This window comes from Cavia porcellus, unplaced genomic scaffold (genome assembly GCF_034190915.1).
Source record: "Cavia porcellus strain 051 isolate PalLab524CR breed Dunkin Hartley unplaced genomic scaffold, mCavPor4.1 scaffold_20, whole genome shotgun sequence".
Taxonomy (NCBI): Eukaryota; Metazoa; Chordata; class Mammalia; order Rodentia; family Caviidae; genus Cavia; species Cavia porcellus.
In genome coordinates, this window is record NW_026947503.1 from 61,618,155 (window position 1) to 61,636,426 (window position 18,272).

The following is an 18,272-nucleotide window of genomic DNA, read 5'->3' on the forward strand; positions in this document are numbered from 1 at the left end:
GCTGTGTGGCAGATTGCGGCCCCTCCAGGGTGAAAACCACTAGTGTCTCCTCAGATCCACACCATGCTGGAACTTAGGACGCTGGGAAATCAAGCAACCAGCCTACATCCCTGAGCATTAATGAACCTACTGGTGCATGGCCTAGAGTCAAACATCCTACTTCCCCTACCACCCTGCCCTGTGCCCCCGTTAGCAAATGGGAACCAGAAATCTGAGCATCTCCTGGGAGGTTGACCATAGCAAATAAGGGGGATTTCCTTCTACCATCTCTTTGAAGGCAACTATTTTTATTACTGTTTTGCTTTATTCTGATTAATGGTACTGCTCTATTCAATATTCTGTTTTGATAAGTTCTATAATGTTCTGTATTTATTTTATTTTGATATACATGATTGAAAGAACTACTGTAAAGATAATGAAATACACTGTGATACCTATTACTATGATCCCAGTCACCTGCTGTGAAGTTCTGTACCAATTTCACTACACTGTCGCAATTGGCTCTATTCTGTCTTGTTCTGTTGTACTTCACTACTTTCAAAAAAAAGTGTGAAGTGTGAAAGATGCACTTACTCTAAGAAATACAAAATTATCTTATTTTTCCATTGACTGCATATGGAAATTATGATTCAGGACTAGTACCTTGAATAGATGTCACTAGACCTCATCTCACTTGGTTACTCTCCTGTCTACAGCTGGATATGAGGAGGTTTAAGGTGACACATGCGGCTCATGCTGGCCACAGCTGTCAGAGCCAGTGGGGGGGGGGCACTGAGGCAGAACAGCAGGACTGGGCGGGGGTGGGGGCAGCTCCTGTCTCCAGGCTGACAGCACAGTGAGGGCCCCATCTCCCTCAGGCTTTCGCAGTGAACTGGGGTCAGGATGCATGCGAGGGCCGGTGCAGGCCATGCCACTGTGGGCAGCGATTGGATCGCCACAGGGCACTGGTGTCACTTTACACAGTGCCCCTCCCAGTGAGACTGCAGACTTGCGCTAAATTGGTTCTCAGCAGCCTGGGCACGGTGTTGGGACTCGAAAACAAGCGAAGCAGGGCTGGCTGAGAGAAGAGCTCCAAGGCCCGGTCAGAATGGCGAGCCCTCCTCTCAGCGCTGAGCCCTGCCTCAAGGCTCCCCAGGAGAGCAGCACTGTTGCCTGTGTGAATGGACTCCACCCCACCACCACGAAGGGCACCTCCGCGATGCTCCCAGTGACCCTTTACCCACACACCCAATCATCTGCCTAACACCCGACTGCCATGGGACACAGGCTGGAACCAGATGGGGGAGGAGATGCGCACCTGTTCCTGCAGCTGCTTGGCTGCGCCCCTTGAGTCTCCCTGCCTGTGCTTGGAGCCAGGGTGCCACAGTCACTGTGCCCAGGCCGCCTGGGACACAGGGCAACAGCTCAGATCAGGGACACAGGCAGAAAGGGGCCTTGCTGCTGTGGGGGAAAAGGTCACCGGGATGTGGAGCTGAGATGCGTTACCTCTCTTCCTGGACGGCGAGTCCACCTTGGCCACAGGTCTGGGCTCTGCTGAGGCGGCGCCAGCTGGGGGCTCTGTGTCTCCCTCCCGCAATGGCTGCTGTAGAGGCTCCGGGGACCCCTCGGCGGTTGGGCTCTGTGCATGTGTGCATGGAGCTCTGGGTGTGGGCTTCAGAAGGGCATGCACAGGGTCTGCAGGGGCCCCTTCTTCGTCCTCCTCCTCATCCTGAAGGAGCCGGTCCTCACTTGGAATGACCCGGAAGTGTGTGTTTTCTGATGGGGTGATCATAGCCGTGCGGGGGTGATGGTCAGCCCTTTCTCTTTTGCTAACCTAGGAAAGGCAAACTGTTTAAAATCAAACAATTTAAAGGGTACTTGCTGTCTAGCTCTTTAATATAACACATGTACATTGTCATGTTAGAGATAGTCACCTATGTAGTTCAGGTTGGCTTCAAGTTTGTGGCAACCCTCCTGTCTCAGCATCCTAAGTACTGCCATTAGAGGTGTGAGCTGACACACCCAACTTTTCATTTACCACTTAACACAGTTATTAAACACACTGTTGTGTAAAAGTTTATAATTAAATCATGGCAAAGCTAGTAATTGTAACTTGTTCTGTATCATGGTGTTTATAAGAGTTATGTTTTAAAAAAGTTACATTTACTTTTTCTGCTTTTTGAGTCTTGAGGCTGTTCTCAAATTTGCCATCCTCCTGCTTCAGCCTCCTGCATGCTGGGATGACAGATGTCCCTATACTGTCCCATACTTGGAAGACTGCATGGGAAGACAGTATGCCTTGACACTCAGGGGTGTAGAATACTCACTGGAGAGAGACAGCACACAGCAGCGCACTGAGTAAACATAACCGCCTGACTGAAACACGTCAGGGCAGGGCAGTGAGAGGTCCAGGCACAAACGCAAACGTGAACGAAGTTTACATTTAAAAACTAAATTCAGCCTGGCGTGGTGGTGCACGCCAGTAATGCCAGTACCAGAGAGGCTGAAGCAGGAGGATCACTGTTTTCTGCAAGGACAGTCCGGGCTCTGTAGTGGGGTCAAGGCCAGTTTGAGTCACATAGTGAGACCCTGTGTCAAAAACAACAAAAAACTTGCCCCTAAACTAAATTCAACAGTACATCTACACATCTTTAAGATATGTATTTTTCTGGTTTTTTTCCTTCATTATAAACTGGCAAAAAAGCTTTGGAAGTCAATTTTGTATGCGAAATTTCAGTGTGGAGATTTTATTTTCCTTTAAGCGCTTTAATGTCCTTATGTAGGATCCCTTCTCTTGAAACCCTATGACCGGGCTGCCGCTGATAGCCACGTGGGGGCGCCACTGTCACTGCATTTGCTCTGGCAGCCACCCTACCTTGGTGGACTCCGGGAAGCCCCCCCACGTCCACTCCATGTGCGACTCTGCCCGCAGCAGGCTCTCAGAGGGCTTCACCTCCAGCTCTGAGTCGCTCTTGGGACACACAGCCTGGGGATAGGCCCTGGAAAACAGGAGCAAGGACAGGGATGGTGTCAGAGGGAGCCATGAGGCTGGAGCGTGCGCTCTGCAAGGGACGGCAGTACTGTCCTCTCGCCTGGCGCTGGCCACTCATGACTGCTCTCCCCTCCCAAAGGGAAGCTTTGCGTGGTTGCTTTGCGTGTCAGCAGCTGATGTGCGGCGGCGGGTGGAGTAAGCAGCACGGCCACAACAAGCCTGTCCACTGTGACTCACTGTGCCGTGGACACTGGGCACTGACAGCCAGGATTCAGGACCTGTGAGCGGTGGAGTGACCCTGACCTGTTAGGGTTGGCCAGGTCGCGATTACTGAAGAGAGAGCACTGCTGTGGTAACAGCTACACCTGCCTCCCCCTACCCCAGGGAAAGGAGCTTCCAAAGATGCGTACTTCTCCAGCGGGGACCAGTCTCCATCAGATAAGGGGTAGTGATCCCCAGAGTGAAAGCGCAGAGGCTCCTTATATTCTTCTTCTTTTAAGGAAGTGCTGGAAGGTCCTCTGTGAAGGGGAAAGACAGAAAGGATGACGTACATCTTAGTTTTTTTCTTTTTTCTCTTTTTGAGACAGGGTCTTTCTATGCAGCTCAGGCTGGCCTTGAGCTCACTTTGTAGCCCAGGCTGGTCTGGAACTCACAACGATTCTCCTGCCTCAGGCTCCCGAGTCCTGGGATTACAAGTGTGAGCTACCACCCTCAGCTGTACATCTTAGTTTTAAGAGGCACCCAAATCCACTGATGAGCCATCTAGACGATGAAAATAAAGGCAGCCACACGATTAACCTCCTTCCCCAAAATTTTGTACTCACTAACCGCAGGACGAACAGAGAAGGGCAAAAAATTCCTTTTTACACCCCTTGGGGCCACAACTAAAGCCTTACAGCACACATATTTCATTTGGGTCCTACGAAACAGAAGGAGTATGATGGTTAAGCCAACAGTCAGCTGGCTGCACAGGCGATGAGCAAAGCAGCTGTGTATGTGCGCATGTGTGCGTGTGTGCCGTGCCGTGGAGCTGTGGCTTTGGAGGCTGTGTCAGGTCCCTGGCCCCTTCCTCATTCACACTGCTTCCTGATGCCAGGAACCCAATCCTCTGAAACCATGCGCTAAATCAAACCTCTCCTCCTTTAAACTATGTATGTCAAACACTATGTCCCACTGAGAAAAGGGGTTGTAGCTATGTTTGTGCCTGACCATGTGGTTTGGAAGCCTTTAGGAATAGTCTATAGGGTGACTTTGGGAAGCTCTGGAGCTGTGGGCTAGAGAAGCCCTCCAGGGCCATAGCAGGGCTTGAACAGTGACTTTGGTAATAGATCAGAAGACCAGAAATGCTGACAGCAATGTAGATAGTGAAGACCAGGTTCAGAAGTTGCATTTGGGAACAAGGACTTCACTGGTACCACAGCTCTGTGTTTTACTCTGGCAAAAAGAAAAAAAAAATTGTCTTGTTTTTCCTGTCTGGAAAGTAGGAGACTGAGATTAAGGGCAGCAGATACATTGATTTTTAGGAATCAGAAAGACCCTACCCATCACAGGCTCAAGGGTGCAAAAGTAAACATTTCATTTGAGAAGAGTGTTTCTGGGAGCCCTGCTTGAAAAGAGCTCCCAGGGAATTAGCTCCCTGGGACTCACTCCACCGTGCTCACCACCCACACGCTCAGAAACAGCTGCAGCCATGCTCCAAAGGGATCTGACTGTGCTTCCAGTGACAGCAGACCTCGTATCACCTACAGACGCTGATTTTACCGGTATGTAGAATCAAAGTGTTGAATCATGAAGGCCTCCACTCAGACTGCAAAGGTAGGCCTGAGAGGCCAAGCAAGGGGTTCCTGAGAGAATGGCACACAAACCTACAGGAGTGATGCTAATGACATGCTGGAAACCCCAGAAAATCAGAGATCCCAGTCGACTGAGAAGGACTGAGTGAAGCCAGCCCAAGAGAGAGGGGCTATGTGGGTTCCAACCACAAAGCCACAGGGCTGGGGCCACTAAAGCCCCCTGGATCTCATCTCTCATCACCACTTGCCCTGGATGCTGGCTATGGAGCTGCGGGGCTTGCCCTGCTGGATTTTGGGCGAAAGCTTCTCCTGTTCTCTCCCACTATTCTTCTCTGTCAGCATGAGAGTACAGGGGTGTTCACCCTGTGTCACTACACATTGGGACCAAGTAACTTTAATTTTTACAGCAGTTCACAGCTAAGAGTTTGATGGAGTCTCAGAAGAGTCTGACATGGACTTCTGAGAAATGCCACAGACGCTGAGACTCTGGAGCCCGGTAACCAGGGACTAAATCCCCAGAAACCATGAATGAAACTTATTTTAACCCATAAACTTGTCCTATTTTTATGTAATTTTAGTCTGATTCAGATACATTGGAACACAATACAGGAATAAGTATACTTGGAAAATAACCCATGAACCAAATTGAGCCTTCCTCTTTTAAACTGTTTGCATTGGGTACTGTGGCCCAGCAATGAGAAACCTATTATAGGGAGTAATCTTAGTCCGTAACCAGGGATCCAGAGATGTTTAGTAAATTGCACAAAGTCAAAAAGCTAGCACACTGTGGGCCCAGTTTTCATTTGTAATTGGAAATTTATCACTTATCATGTCTACTTCAGAGTCCAAGTGAGATCTGTGGTGTAACATGTTGAAATTTCTGAAAAGGATAAAGTACCAAATTATATAGGTCTAAGGGCTTTGCGTAGAATGTTCTTATACAACAGATACCAACAACAAAATGAGACACTCATATACTTAATATGCTCTATCAGGAATAGAAGACAGTTTATTAGTACTTTTCTTGCTTTCATTGGAGACAGGGCCTCACTATGCAGTTGAAACTGGCCTTCAATTCACTTTGTAGGCCAGGCTGGCCTCAAACACGATGATCCTCCTGCCTCTGCCTCCCAAGTGCTGAAATTACAGAGCTAGCCACCATGCCTGGCTGTCTTCCTCTGTATCTTAACGTTTCACCAATAACTCTGACACATAGGTTTGCTCACATGGTTGCATTTTTAAATTTAAGGTTTTCCTAATTCTAATCTTTCTTCCAGAGTATTATTCAAACACACAAACTTATTCAAGGGGCGAAAAACATACGTTGAAAAAAGCAGACACGTAGGAAAAAAATAAAGATTGAATGATAAACTGTCCTTAAAAAAAACCCAGCCAGATGTGGTGGTGCACACTTGTAACCCTGGCACTGGAATCTAGGAGGAGGAGCAGGAGTAGGAGTCCAAGGCTGGCGTGGATGACATAAGACGACTGCCTCAGAAAAAAGGAAAATCCTTGCCTTTTTGGAACAGATTTCGCCACAGTACAAGAGGCCAAGCAGAGTTCAGCAAAACAAATGAGATTTAATGCAATATTAAAGGGTGAGCTCTGGTGCCATTAAGAACTCTAGGCCCAGGAAGACAGGAGCAGTGCTTATGGGAGGCGCTGAGGGAACGGCCCCGCCCAGGCTCACAGGGAGCAGGGATTCCACCAGGGCAGGCTGTCCCTTTAGTCCCAAGGCCGCTATGCTCCTTCAGAATGGCACACGTCCTGAGATCAGGGCCTGTGAGGATGATGGGGGCATCTGAGGAGCGTCCTGTGGGAAGAGGGGAGCCTGGGGATGTGGGGCACGGAAGTGGCAATGTGAAGCAGGTCACTGCACAGGAGAGGGCATGTGCTGTCAGGGCTGCGGTGCACATGCAGGGACCTCTGTACCCCACAGCCGTTCCACCTGCAAGTCTGCGGTAGCTCTGCAAATGGCCACTGTCACGATTCAGATGCTACAGAGAGGTCTGCCACCACTAAGCTCCCTGCCCTGCGCGCTAAGATCTGCAGACGCATGTGTGCATTAGACCTTGCGTCTTCCAAGTGGGAGAGAAGCTGACACTAAAGCAAACAGCTTGGACTGTCCAGTTGGGACACACGGGCTTTAAATGCCTCCACTGGCAGAAGGAGACGAGTAGGACTGCCGAGTCCCAGGCCCAGGAACACCAGCTCACGAGCTCATGGCTGTACACCAGCGGCCCTGGCCCCATGGTCACTGCATCTCCATGTGGTTCATCATGAGCCTCGCCGTGGACCCTTTCCATGGAAGCTGCAGCTCCCACCAGCTTCATCTGAATGAAGCCCATGTTGCCTGGCTGCTGGGTCACTCCCACCCGCAGGGTCCCGAGGAACCTGCTGAGAGGATGGATCGGGGCCTGGCTGGTAAGGAGCATGGCCACCCCACTGGGAACTGGGCAGGCCCAGCCACTTCTGCCGGGGCGTGACCTGCATGCTGGCCACTGTGCACATTTTGCTGTCCTTTTTCTAAAGTCCTTGTTCCTGTTGGCTGCACAATCAAGCAGAGTTTTAAAAGCAAATTTTAGAAAGGATTCCTGCATGTGACACATGTACAGTTCATTACAGAGCAACCCACAGGAGCAGCAGCCCACAGAAGCCCTGAAAAACCATCCTGGTTCTGGCTGTGAGTGCCAGGCCAGGGCTGCTGACTCAGCGAGGCAGATGCTGGCCCAACAAGATAAGCGGCCACGGGCCCTAACAGGTGACAACACCAGGACCGCACCCAACAAAGCCCGATCACGTGGCCTTCCCCATGACTCGCAAAGGCAAGGTATGTTATTTCTGCAATGCGTTCATTTACGTTTCTCACTCTCAAATTCCTTTACAACAGCAACTCCAGTGCATTTAGGAAGCATTTAGTAAGCAATTCTATGTCTTACGGCATTTCAATATCCTAAGCTAAAGCTGTGACTTGTCAGGGGTCCTGAACTTTGCTCTGCTGTGTTAACAAAGAACATGTCTGGGGCTGGAGATTTAGCTCAGCGGGATGAGCACCTGCCTTGCAAACAGGCAGCCATGAGTTCGATCCCAGTACCGATAAAAAGGAAAAAGACAAAACAACAACAACAACAACAACAACAAAAAACAAAGAACATGTCTACAAATCTGGGACAAGTGTCTTTTTAAGTGGGTCTCAAAAGAATTTTAATTGCAAAAACATTATGAAGCCTAAAGCATTTTCACTATTTCTTTCCATTTTTGACTATTTAGTTGTAATAGGGATTCTGGACTCTACTGAAGTAAGAAAATCTAATGTATTCAGAGTGGGAAGAATGTAAAAAGAGTATCCTATCTGATAGCTGTGATATGAGTAGAAAAAGGTTCACCTATTTAAAAATTACCATCCATTACAGACTATTATTCCATCACTCACCATCCAGATTCCAGGACTTTAGAAAGTCAGTGAATAGTTCTGCCACGAAACAATTATCCTGTGTTATTCATTAATGCAATTACACTACTATATATATGCAATTACACTACTATACAGTGTTCTGTTGACTTAACTATAGAAACAAAAGCTCAGCAGTGAACTTAGGTCAAGGTAAAGTCTGCTCCGCGTGGCTTGGCTTCTGTAACTAGCAAGCGCCACCCCCCCTCCCCCCAAAGAACACTGCAGTGAGGCGCAATTTTCCCTAGGAGGCAAGGAGCCAAGCTGAAACCACACAAACAGCCCTAACCTCACTCAGAGAGACCCTACCCAGTCAAGTCAAGGGTATGGACAGCAGGGCTGCACTGCTTCTCGGGGCTGCAGCAAAAAGCCCTGCCGGGGCGTCCCACGCAGGGAACACCTGCACCACCTGGCCACCCCATGCAGTCGCAGCTGACTGGACAACTGGCAGCAGCCTGGGCTTGTCCGCCAGGCCACTAAGTAACTGCTTAGAAGCTCGCACTCACAAATGAAAAGGAAACACACTCTTCCTTGACTTGGTAGGATACTGGAGGCCAGGCTCAAACAGAGCACCAATTTCCACTTCTCATAGCCTGCTGGGCACTGACATGAGAGCTGGCTGGGGACATGAGGCACAGAGAGGTGCCCTGCCCTGCCCTGCCCGTGGAATCTGCTACCCAACTCCTCTGCAGGCTGGAATAGAGAAGCACTTGTCTGCCACAAATGATGGCTGAGTATCACGGCAGGAGGCTGGCTGCCAAATTCTGCCAGCTGCACAAAGGACAAAAGAAAAGGCCTCTCCTGCTCACTGGCACGGTGCAGTGTGCAAGGTCAGTGCAGAAAAGCTGCCCCTCCAGGAGGCCCAACACCAAGGCTGACCCAAACCACCCTCCCTCCCATGCTCAGGTCCAGCCTTACCTGGCCACCTGGGCCGTTTTCTCATCATCTGAGCTCACGGCCACATCTCTTGCACCCTCTGTGGCAGGGGTAGTTGCCTGCTCCTCCTTCTTACTGTCCTGCTTGCACTTCTTCCTCCTCCGCTTCTTCTTTTTCACAGCACTTGGAGCAAACACCATCTCCTTTTCTGAGATGTGCGGGATCTGGGGTGGGCCTCCAACTCCTCCTGATTTCCCCAAGGGGGCATCAACATCCTTAAAGAACTGATCTTCTGTGGTAATTGGTGAGGTGGCCAGGTAGGCAGGAAGCTTCTCCTTAAACATCACAGAGAAAGCAGTTACCTGGCGCATCTGTGCTGATAGAAGCAGGACCGGTCCCCAGCGGTGCTGCTTCCTCGGGCAGGAGGCCACCCAGAGTCTGCTACGCAGCCGGAGGCAGCCCTTCCTGAACACATGGGACACCATGTGCCAGTGTGCATGGGGTACAGAGGCGAGGCCGGAGGGAGCCCACTCGGCCCTGTGCCCAGCAGTGTCCTCAGCAGCACTGCAAGGCAACACGGGCAACAGACAGGACCATCAGGGGCAGCGGGATGGGGAGGGAGGTGCTGAGTCAGGTATCAGCAGTGGCGGGTGCCAGTGAGCACATGGCCTGCCAGAGCGGGCTGAGGACCTGTGACAGGGACAATCGGTGAACCCGGAAGCATAAAGATGCCCTGAGGAGCCCTAAAGACGGCCAAGGGCCCAAAGCAGTTATACCCCCAGCTCAACACACAATGCATGGCAGGGCCTGGTGTCCAGTGAGGGCCTTTGTCATGGTTTATGTCTGTGGCCCCCAGGCCTCATGCGGCCTCATGTGTTTGCATTGTGCATTTGTGATTCGTTCATTCTCTAGTGCTTGGATTGGGGGTGTGAGTGCTACACCCACATAGGGGTGGAGCCAGCATACAAGGTAATGGCAGGAAGAAGGCATGTCTCTCTCTCTTGCCGATTTCTGCTTTGCTGTTCACAGCCACAATGAACTGCGGCCCCGCCATGCCATCCTGCCTTGGAGCCAACTGAGTATGGACTGAAACCTCCAAAAACTGTAATGGACATCGGTATTTTGTCTCAGCGACGAGTTAAAAAAGACAGGCATCTTAGCCGCTGGCCTCACTGCTCTGCAGCGCTCAGGGCAAATGCCAGACTGGATAAGAGATCCACATGAACCTCCAGTAATTTACCACTTGAGTCCATTTCCCACTCACACCCTGAAGATGTGCGGCTCAGCATCTCAAGGAAGGCAGCTTGGGCAAGCGCGCTTCCCAGCACACAGTGTGAGTGGCACCAGTGCAGAGAAGCTGCCTGGGACAGCACAGACGGGCAGTTTCGGCTTCTGCTTTGGTTAAGGATGGTCTTGGTTACAGAGCCTGCTTGACCTTCCTGAAGGTTGTTTTACAGTAAGGCTTCCAGGGCCAGGGATTTAGTGGCACAAGCGCCTGCCTAGCAAGTGTGAGGTTGAGTTCGATCCCTGGTACCAAAAAAAAAAAAAAAGGAAAGAAAGAAAGAAAGAAAGAAAGAAAGAAAGAAAGAAAGAAAGAAATATACAGTAAGGCTTCCTCGCTTTACTACAGCGACAGTACGGGATGGAAAGAATACGGAGGCTACCAGTGAGAGAGGGGCTAAACACAGTGTGAACCTCCCCGTCAGCTGGACCTAGCCCGCCGGCCTGACGGGGAAACAATGACGACTAAGCGAGGGAAGTTTGAGGGAGACAAAAATAACCAATTGCGGCTACGGGAGCTTCTGGTAATTTTTCTTCCTCTCTAAGCTATGAGCCCCTAGCAAGCAGAGGTTCTGATTCTTTAGCAGTGTGGCACAGGAGTAATTCCAGTGTTTCCTGCATGAACAGGTGGGTTTTCATTTTAAAGACAAACTACATGCTACGGAAGACTGGGTCAGCTCCGCCACATGCAGGAGGGATGGAGGAGGCTGCGAAGCAGCACTGCCTGGCGCTGACTGTGTGGCCCATGGTCCTGCAGCCTCAGTGCCACCAGGGCCAGTTCCTCACTCCCACACCCTGCACAACAGCCAGGGTGTGGCCTCGATGGCAACGAGAGAAACGGGCCAAAATGTTTCACTCTGGTGACAGCTGTCATTTGTCAAGCTTCACTCTGCTCGTCGCCTCTATCTCTGAAGAGACCACTGCTTAGACCGAGCGAACAGGCAAGGAAGGCAACTTAAGACAAGTTCGAGGAAGGCCAGGGACAGCCAGGCAGGACCTGAGCCCCTCATGAGGCACATGCTTCAAGCTGCTGTGTGCTTTGGGTCTGAGTTGGTGGCTTTCTCTTGAATAACACGGTAAATATAACCCAGTTTGCATTTTTTATATTTGGTGATGTTTTTCTTTGAGTGATTTTGTCACCGGCAGTTTATCCTAAAACTGAAAATGTAGTCCTATATCCCTGACACGCAAAGCTTTTCTTTCATTGAGATTTTACCCTTTATGCAGAAAGGTGCAACACTGCCTTCTATGGGTTTTTAATGAGACCCACAGGAAATACATGTAAGAAGGGCCTCCCTGCTCACATGGGTACACACACCAGGGTGTGGTGGGCAGGGGCTGCACAATTATGTTTCCTTGCTGAAAAAAGCCAAATGTAATCATATATAAAAGAACATAGGCCAACAATTAAATCTTTAGCGATCAGAATATGTTCACAGACTATTCAAGGTTAGGAATATAATTTTCCCAATCAAAATGATAAACACGTTCCCCAAGTTTAGAGGCCTACTGCGTACACAGTACCCTGAAGGGCTACACTGTGGTTACTCAGGCAGAATTCAATGCACAGTCAAGGGACAGGTACACAGATGTTAAAAAAGCTCATCACAGAGGTCAGATGAAGATGGGCCTCCCTGTGGGAAGAGCAGAAGTGTGAGGCTTGAGGCCTGCTCCCCAGACCCTGGAGCTGTTGAGAAAAGGCTTCTCATGCCCCAGTTCCATTTTTCTAAATAGGGTTATTTACCCAGAGACCTGGCTCAGCCCAGCACAAGACTAAAGCCCAGCTAATCAGCAGCAATCATTTACACAAGCAAGCACCGGAAAACAGCTGACCATTCCCGGGTCAGGACAGGTCCTGGAGGCTACACACATCATGTAAAGTGAGTGTGACCCAAGAACTCACATATTCCTCTTCAGTTTCTTCCACGAAGAAAGCTTCTCCATTGTCGCCCAATTTCATGTGAAGATCCACTGCATTGCCGTTGATTTCGATGTCAATCTAAGGGGTGAGATGAAGTGTGACTGAGCATGCGGAGGCATTTCTGCTCTGGCTGTGCCATGCCTGACCTTTGGTTCTCCACCCAAACTCGGTGCTGAAGTCCTGCAGCCCAGGCTCGAGACAGCACAGCCCCAAGGAGATGCCCCACCTGAAGCAGTGCATCAGGGCAGGGTGACAGGGTGAGCTGTGATGCAAAGAAATGTCACACTGCCTGCTATCACCACATGCACAAAGCACAGCTGTCTACCTTCCCAAATGTGTGGCAACACATGAGCCATCCATGTGCATGCTGAGCTCCAGCAAAAGGTTTCCCTGGCATCCCGATGTGCTCATCTCAGGGACGCCAGGGTGCCTATGATAGCTGTGACATCTTCCCTATAGCCCTTCAATCCAAGATCAAAGATTCCTGAGTAACCACTACCTGTGCCCGCTATCCACCAGGGACCGGCCACCCCTTATCTGGCAGCAGGACAGGCAGACAACAAGGCCTGATGGTGCTGTGGCCTCCTTGCCTCCTGGAGATGAATCTGTGGATCATTTTGTAAAATGCATGACTGGAAGAGGAACTGGCTGAGATGAAAGTGCAGCTAAGAATTACCAATCGGTAATGTTAGAAGGAGAATTCAGATCAAACCTCACAGTTACAGAGTGAGAAGCTCTTTGTGGAACCTGTGACCTTGCCCCTGGCCGTGGAGGAGCCTGAGAGGCACAGCCAGGGGGGCTGTGTGCTACAGAACATCTCCAGACTCGCTGAAGACACATCTACATGCAGCAGAGAACAAACGCTTCCTAAGGACAGAGTGCCAGCCAGCGATCTGGGAGCTGCTCCGTGTGTTCCATAGGACCAAGCCAAGCGGTAGATGCACTACAGGTATAGAACCAGGGCTCACCCTATCACCGCAGAAAGTAAGTTTCCAGTAAGGAAAAGGGGAAATTGGGGCCGGAGGCGATGGCCTGGAACACAGGGACTCTGCGAGCCCTGGTGCTCACAGGTTGGCAGCAAGCACACCTGGACTTGGAGCCGGAGGTGAGAGATGCACATCCATGCACGTACACAACATCTGCGATGCACACGTGTATGCGGGGCATCCATACATTCCTGCTCTGATGCTGAAAGCCTCAAGCAACAACAGCTCAGCAGCGAGGAGCGCACCCTGTGGCAGGATCTTCATTTCTAATGGGATTTTCCAGCCTAAGGAACAGGGCCCTCAGAAGATGTGAAGTAATCCTGGCTCAGGCAGAGAAGCAGATTTTACTGGACTACCTCACAGTGCCAAAAAGGGGGTAAGGAAGGGCGGGCCCCAAACTGATGGAAACATTTTCATAAATAATTACAATAATGAGTGCAGGGAAACTCATTGACATCTACGTGTTCACACTGATAAATAAAGAGTAGGCTAAGCCTTCCAGAGCTGGGGCTGTGTGGAGGAAGCCAGCCGACACCAACACCGTGAGCCAGGGCCCTGAGGGCCACAGCAGTGTGGAGACTGCATTGCAGGCGCAGACAGCGACCCCCAGAAAAGACAACCAACTCAGCAGGGCGGTCTAGACACTCACTGCTCTGCTGGCCATGATAGCCAGGGTTGAAGGACAGACCAAGGACCTGTAGCAGCGAGCCGGAGACAGGAGCAGGGACACAGCCAGCAGAAAGCAAGTGCCCACGAAAACCGGGGATGCCTGGACCGAGTGCGGTGTACCAATGCTAATTTCTGGCCTTGGCAACTGTGTAGCTGTCACATAAACATTAACATCAGAGGAGGAAGTGGGGGAGAAAAACTTCTTCAGCTACATTTGCAACTTGTCTAGAAGTCTAAAATTAACTCGCAAACAGTTAAAAAGTAAACAGATGTCATGAAAAACAAGACCAAGGAACTGTTCCGGTCTGGAGGGAACTAAAAGGACTGAGGGAACAATGAAATAATGATTATGGTGATGGCACAAATGTCTTGATTGTTGGGTATAAGTAAATGTTAAAACTTATCCAAACTATGCTTTTCAAGTATGTGTAGTTTATTATAATGTTAATTATAAAATACTAAATCTAAAACAAAAAGGTAAGTATTGGGGGAAATGGGAAGTACAGAATGTTGAGTAAAGAAATCCTATGTGACTTAAAAACAATAAAAATGATTATTTTACACCAAATATATTTTTCTTGTACTTTTTTTTTTTTTTTTTTTTTTTGGTACTAGGGATCAAACTCATGACCTCACACTTGGCAGGGAGGCGCTTATGCTGCTGAGCTAAATCCCCAGCCCTTTTCTTGTACTTTTAAAAAGAAATGTCTGCATAAACCACTTTACAGGGCACACATCTGAACCCCAATCCATTTCCCAGGGGGCTTCTTGGGGCTCCCGTGACGGAGACAGCTGACCAGGAAGAAACCTTAGGCAGAAGTCACCGCGAGGTAGTGAGGGAAGGGGCTCCGGCCCTCAGCTTGAATGGGAGGGGGCGAGACTGCAGTCCACCAGTGATTAACTCCCGTAAACAGTCAAGCCTTCCGTTTTGTTTTGAGTCAGCATCAGTATCTAAAGCATAGGGTCCCTGTTTCCTCTCTAGAATGGACTCCAGCTCATTTGCTACGCTGTGACGACGGGCCCAGCAGACAGGCGCACCATGTCAGCTGCACAATGCCTGCACCACGCGGTCTGAACTTCGCTTCAGGGGCCAGTCAGGATCTCACGCTCCATGGCTGTTGCCACATTTGAAAATTTGGGGTCTTGGTGTACGTTGACAACCTTTTCTCCCCTAGAGGCTTAAATAGACAGTGAATATAATCTGCCAGGATATCTAAAGGCTGGCTGGCTGTGTTTCTGATTTCTTATTTTTTTGAGACTGGGACTGTGTAGCCTAGGCTGGCCTCAAACTCAGGCTGATCCTCCAACCTCAGCTTCCTGAGTGCTGGGATTGCAGGCATGCCCACCACCCCAGCTATGGTTTTGGTTTTAGTGTTACAAGAAAGCCACATTCCTTCTCAGACACCCTCTGGGTTTCCATGATAACAAGGGAGGCAAATGGGAAAGAAGTTTTCTCTTTCCCGCTGTCTCCTGGGTCACATTCGCATGAAAATGCAAGGGTTTGACAAGACATTGAACACACCAAACTGTGGCCTCGAACAGAAATGGTGCTACAGCTCAGAGGTGCTTGCCTGCGCTCAACAGGCCTCCCCCATCACTCTGGGATCTGTCCAGGTGGGCCAGCGACTGATCCAACCTGCTGGAACACTTGGTTCCGTAGGGAAGAAGAAAGAAGTCTCAAGGCTGTTTACAGAGCCATGCCCGGGAAGGGGATGCCTCAGGGCATAAACAGGGTGCAGCTGACCCGAGACAAACCAGTCCAAAAGCTGCTCCTGTCAGGAGAAAAGGGCCTGCACTGCCCAACAGCGCTGCTTTGCAATAGACAGTTCCCCAGTGGCCGAGCTATAGCTCTTGCTCTCTAAAGGAGCACCAGCACAGAGGCCAGACCACAACCCTGCCATTCTGAACTGTCTTAAGTTACTTTTCTCTCATTGTTGAGACAAAATACCTGACATCCAAAGTGAACCAAGGGAAGATTCATTTCTTAGTTTTGGGGGTTTCAATCCATACTCAGCTGCCTCTAAGGCAGGGTGGCGTGGCATGGCAGAGCTACCATTCATGGCCACCACACACAGCAAGAGTGAACAGAGCAAACAAGGAAAAAACATGGCTTCTTTCTTGCCCTTACATTCTGCACCCTGGGGCAGGTGCAGCCTTCACAGCACCAATCCCACTGCTAAACAACAAACCAATCACAAACGCTAGCTTCAGCAGCCTGCAAGACAACATGAGGCTTGGCGGGGAGCACCTAGACACAAACTGTTAAACCATGGGTCTCTTGTCCAGAGTGACTTTGTAATGTCTGAAAAAATGAGATGCTATTCCAGGAGGAAAAAGAAAAAAATCCAGTTTTATAAGACCCATTTTCTTTTCCTCTCAAAGTAACAAAAGTTAACTTATATAGAAGGGAAGCTGTATTTAAAGAGTAATATCAACTACATAAAATAACAAAAAGCTGAAGACAGACACCAGAAGACAGCTCCATGCCTCTGTTGTTTAGTCAGACACAACCTTCTCACCTCAGAGCAGGAAGAGAAATAGCACTCGGCTGGACTTTTAGGACTAACTCAGATTTTCAACTTGATGAAACCTGAGACTAGCAGATGTCTGCCTTGAGCCATAAGCTGAGGGGAAGGGACATACAAGTAAGAAATACCAATGCAATTCTCCTAAATGTAACAAATGAAGTCCAGCATAGCCTTGTCGGGGAGCCAGCATCCTAGGGCACAAACCAGCAAATTTAGATTACAAACATACTACAGGTTTCTTTTATGCAAATAAAACATTCTCAAGTACACCACCCGTCTCATTTACAACTAACAGGAAGGCATTTTGTTGTTTCTGCTCCACCCTCCCTCCCTTCCCCACTGACAATATTTTCTCTTTTCCCTGAGTTGGACACAAGGATTGTGGGAATCTTCTGCTGCTTCTCCCAAAAGTCTTCCTGGAGCAGGGACCATGGGACTCAGAAGCAGCTTCTGAGCTGCCTTGGGTGCGGGTCTGCTGGATGCCACACTGCTTGCCCGAGCAGTTCACACGCACTCACCACTTTCTCCTTGGAGCGCAGGACGCCCAGTTTCCCGAAGCGCACGTGGAAGGGGGAGCACTGGAAGGTGCCATCCTGCTGCCGCACCACCACGACATCGATGCAGCCCGACAGGGTGGCCTGGTTGATGCCCTTGTACAGCTCCTTCACGGTGACGAGCACCTGTCCGGCCAGCTGGCCAACATAATTCATGGTTTGCGACTGCAAGAAGAAAACCAGATGTGGTATTAATGCCAAGGCTGTAGATGTCACCACAGCAATGTGGAGTCTCAGCGGTGCCTAAAACTCCTATGCACGTGAGGTTTTCCATCACCGCCAGCCTTGTGAAATAGTGGACAGCCCAGTGGTTGCTGGCACCCTGTCCTCACGTGTCCCCACATGGACCGTCCCTCCCCATGATCCCAGCCTGCTCCTCAAGTGCACAAGCTTCCCTTCCTTACCCATCCCAGCTGCAAGTCACAGTCTGCAGAGACTGTTGGAGCCCAGGGCTACCGCAAGCACTCGGGCCACAGGAGCAGAGCAAGACAACCGAGGAGCCAGGAGCTGTCACCCAGCTGCAGCAAGGCAGAGAAAGCAGCTCAGTACTGAAGCATAGGGGCTTCTCTCAGTTCAGCCACAGGCTGGATGGACAGTATTCAGCTGGCCTGGTCTCCCTCGTTTACAACATCTCTTCAAGGGAAAGTCCTTCTATGCTTTGTGCAACTCGCTGGGGATTTAGGCTCCACGGGGTGCCACACTCAGGAAAGGAGTGTAATCCTTCCTGAGACAAGAGCTCCTTGGCCAAGGCTCACTGGTCAGGCAGGATGGCCAGAGGTCCCAGGGTCTTCCAGAGAGGATCGCAGGCTGGGAGCTGCAGTGCAGCTGGATATGCGTGCCCTAACCCCAATTTTCTGCAGAGAAATCAAAACCAAACAGCACAAACCCTGCAGTCCTGAGCTGACACGTTTCACGTCCAGTTATTGCTATGTCAGAGGGAACTTGTGAGACAGCCTCCAGAGCCAACCTCTCGTGAAGCAGGTCCCATGAAGTCTCTTCACCCCAGCTCCAGGTCTGGCCTGGGATCGGAGTGCTGCGTCCTGCAGGGTTCTAGAGAGCCTGTTTTGTGTTGCCAAGAGGTCGAATGGAACTGGGAGAAGAATGCCATCCCTGACGAAGACCATGCCACACTGCTCTGTGCAGAGGAGCTGGCAGTGCCGCTCCCACTGCACTTCCGGCTCTCTGCACAGCCCTGCAGCTCCAGGGCACCATGAGAGACCAGAGTCATTTCACCCTTGAGCC

The 18,272-nt window shown here is 50.2% G+C and overlaps 1 protein-coding gene across 4 annotated transcripts in view; it reads right to left on the reverse strand.

Annotated features, from left to right (window-relative positions):
- Nucleotides 1-18,272, reverse strand: part of Lpin2 (lipin 2) — a 67,492-nt gene that overhangs the window by 13,600 nt on the left and 35,620 nt on the right. For 3 of the 4 annotated variants that reach the window (XM_003464445.5, XM_023562721.2, XM_013146701.3), the window contains exons 2-7: nt 16,995-17,195; nt 12,276-12,371; nt 9,134-9,426; nt 3,382-3,489; nt 2,855-2,978; nt 1,486-1,813 (exon numbers count right to left, since the gene is read on the reverse strand). In XM_003464445.5, coding sequence (XP_003464493.2) covers nt 1,486-1,813; nt 2,855-2,978; nt 3,382-3,489; nt 9,134-9,426; nt 12,276-12,371; nt 16,995-17,186 — 1,141 coding nt within the window. In that variant the 5' untranslated portion in view covers nt 17,187-17,195. The remainder of the gene's footprint in view (nt 1-1,485; nt 1,814-2,854; nt 2,979-3,381; nt 3,490-9,133; nt 9,427-12,275; nt 12,372-16,994; nt 17,196-18,272) is intronic. The other variant, XM_063231902.1, reaches the window with a different exon arrangement.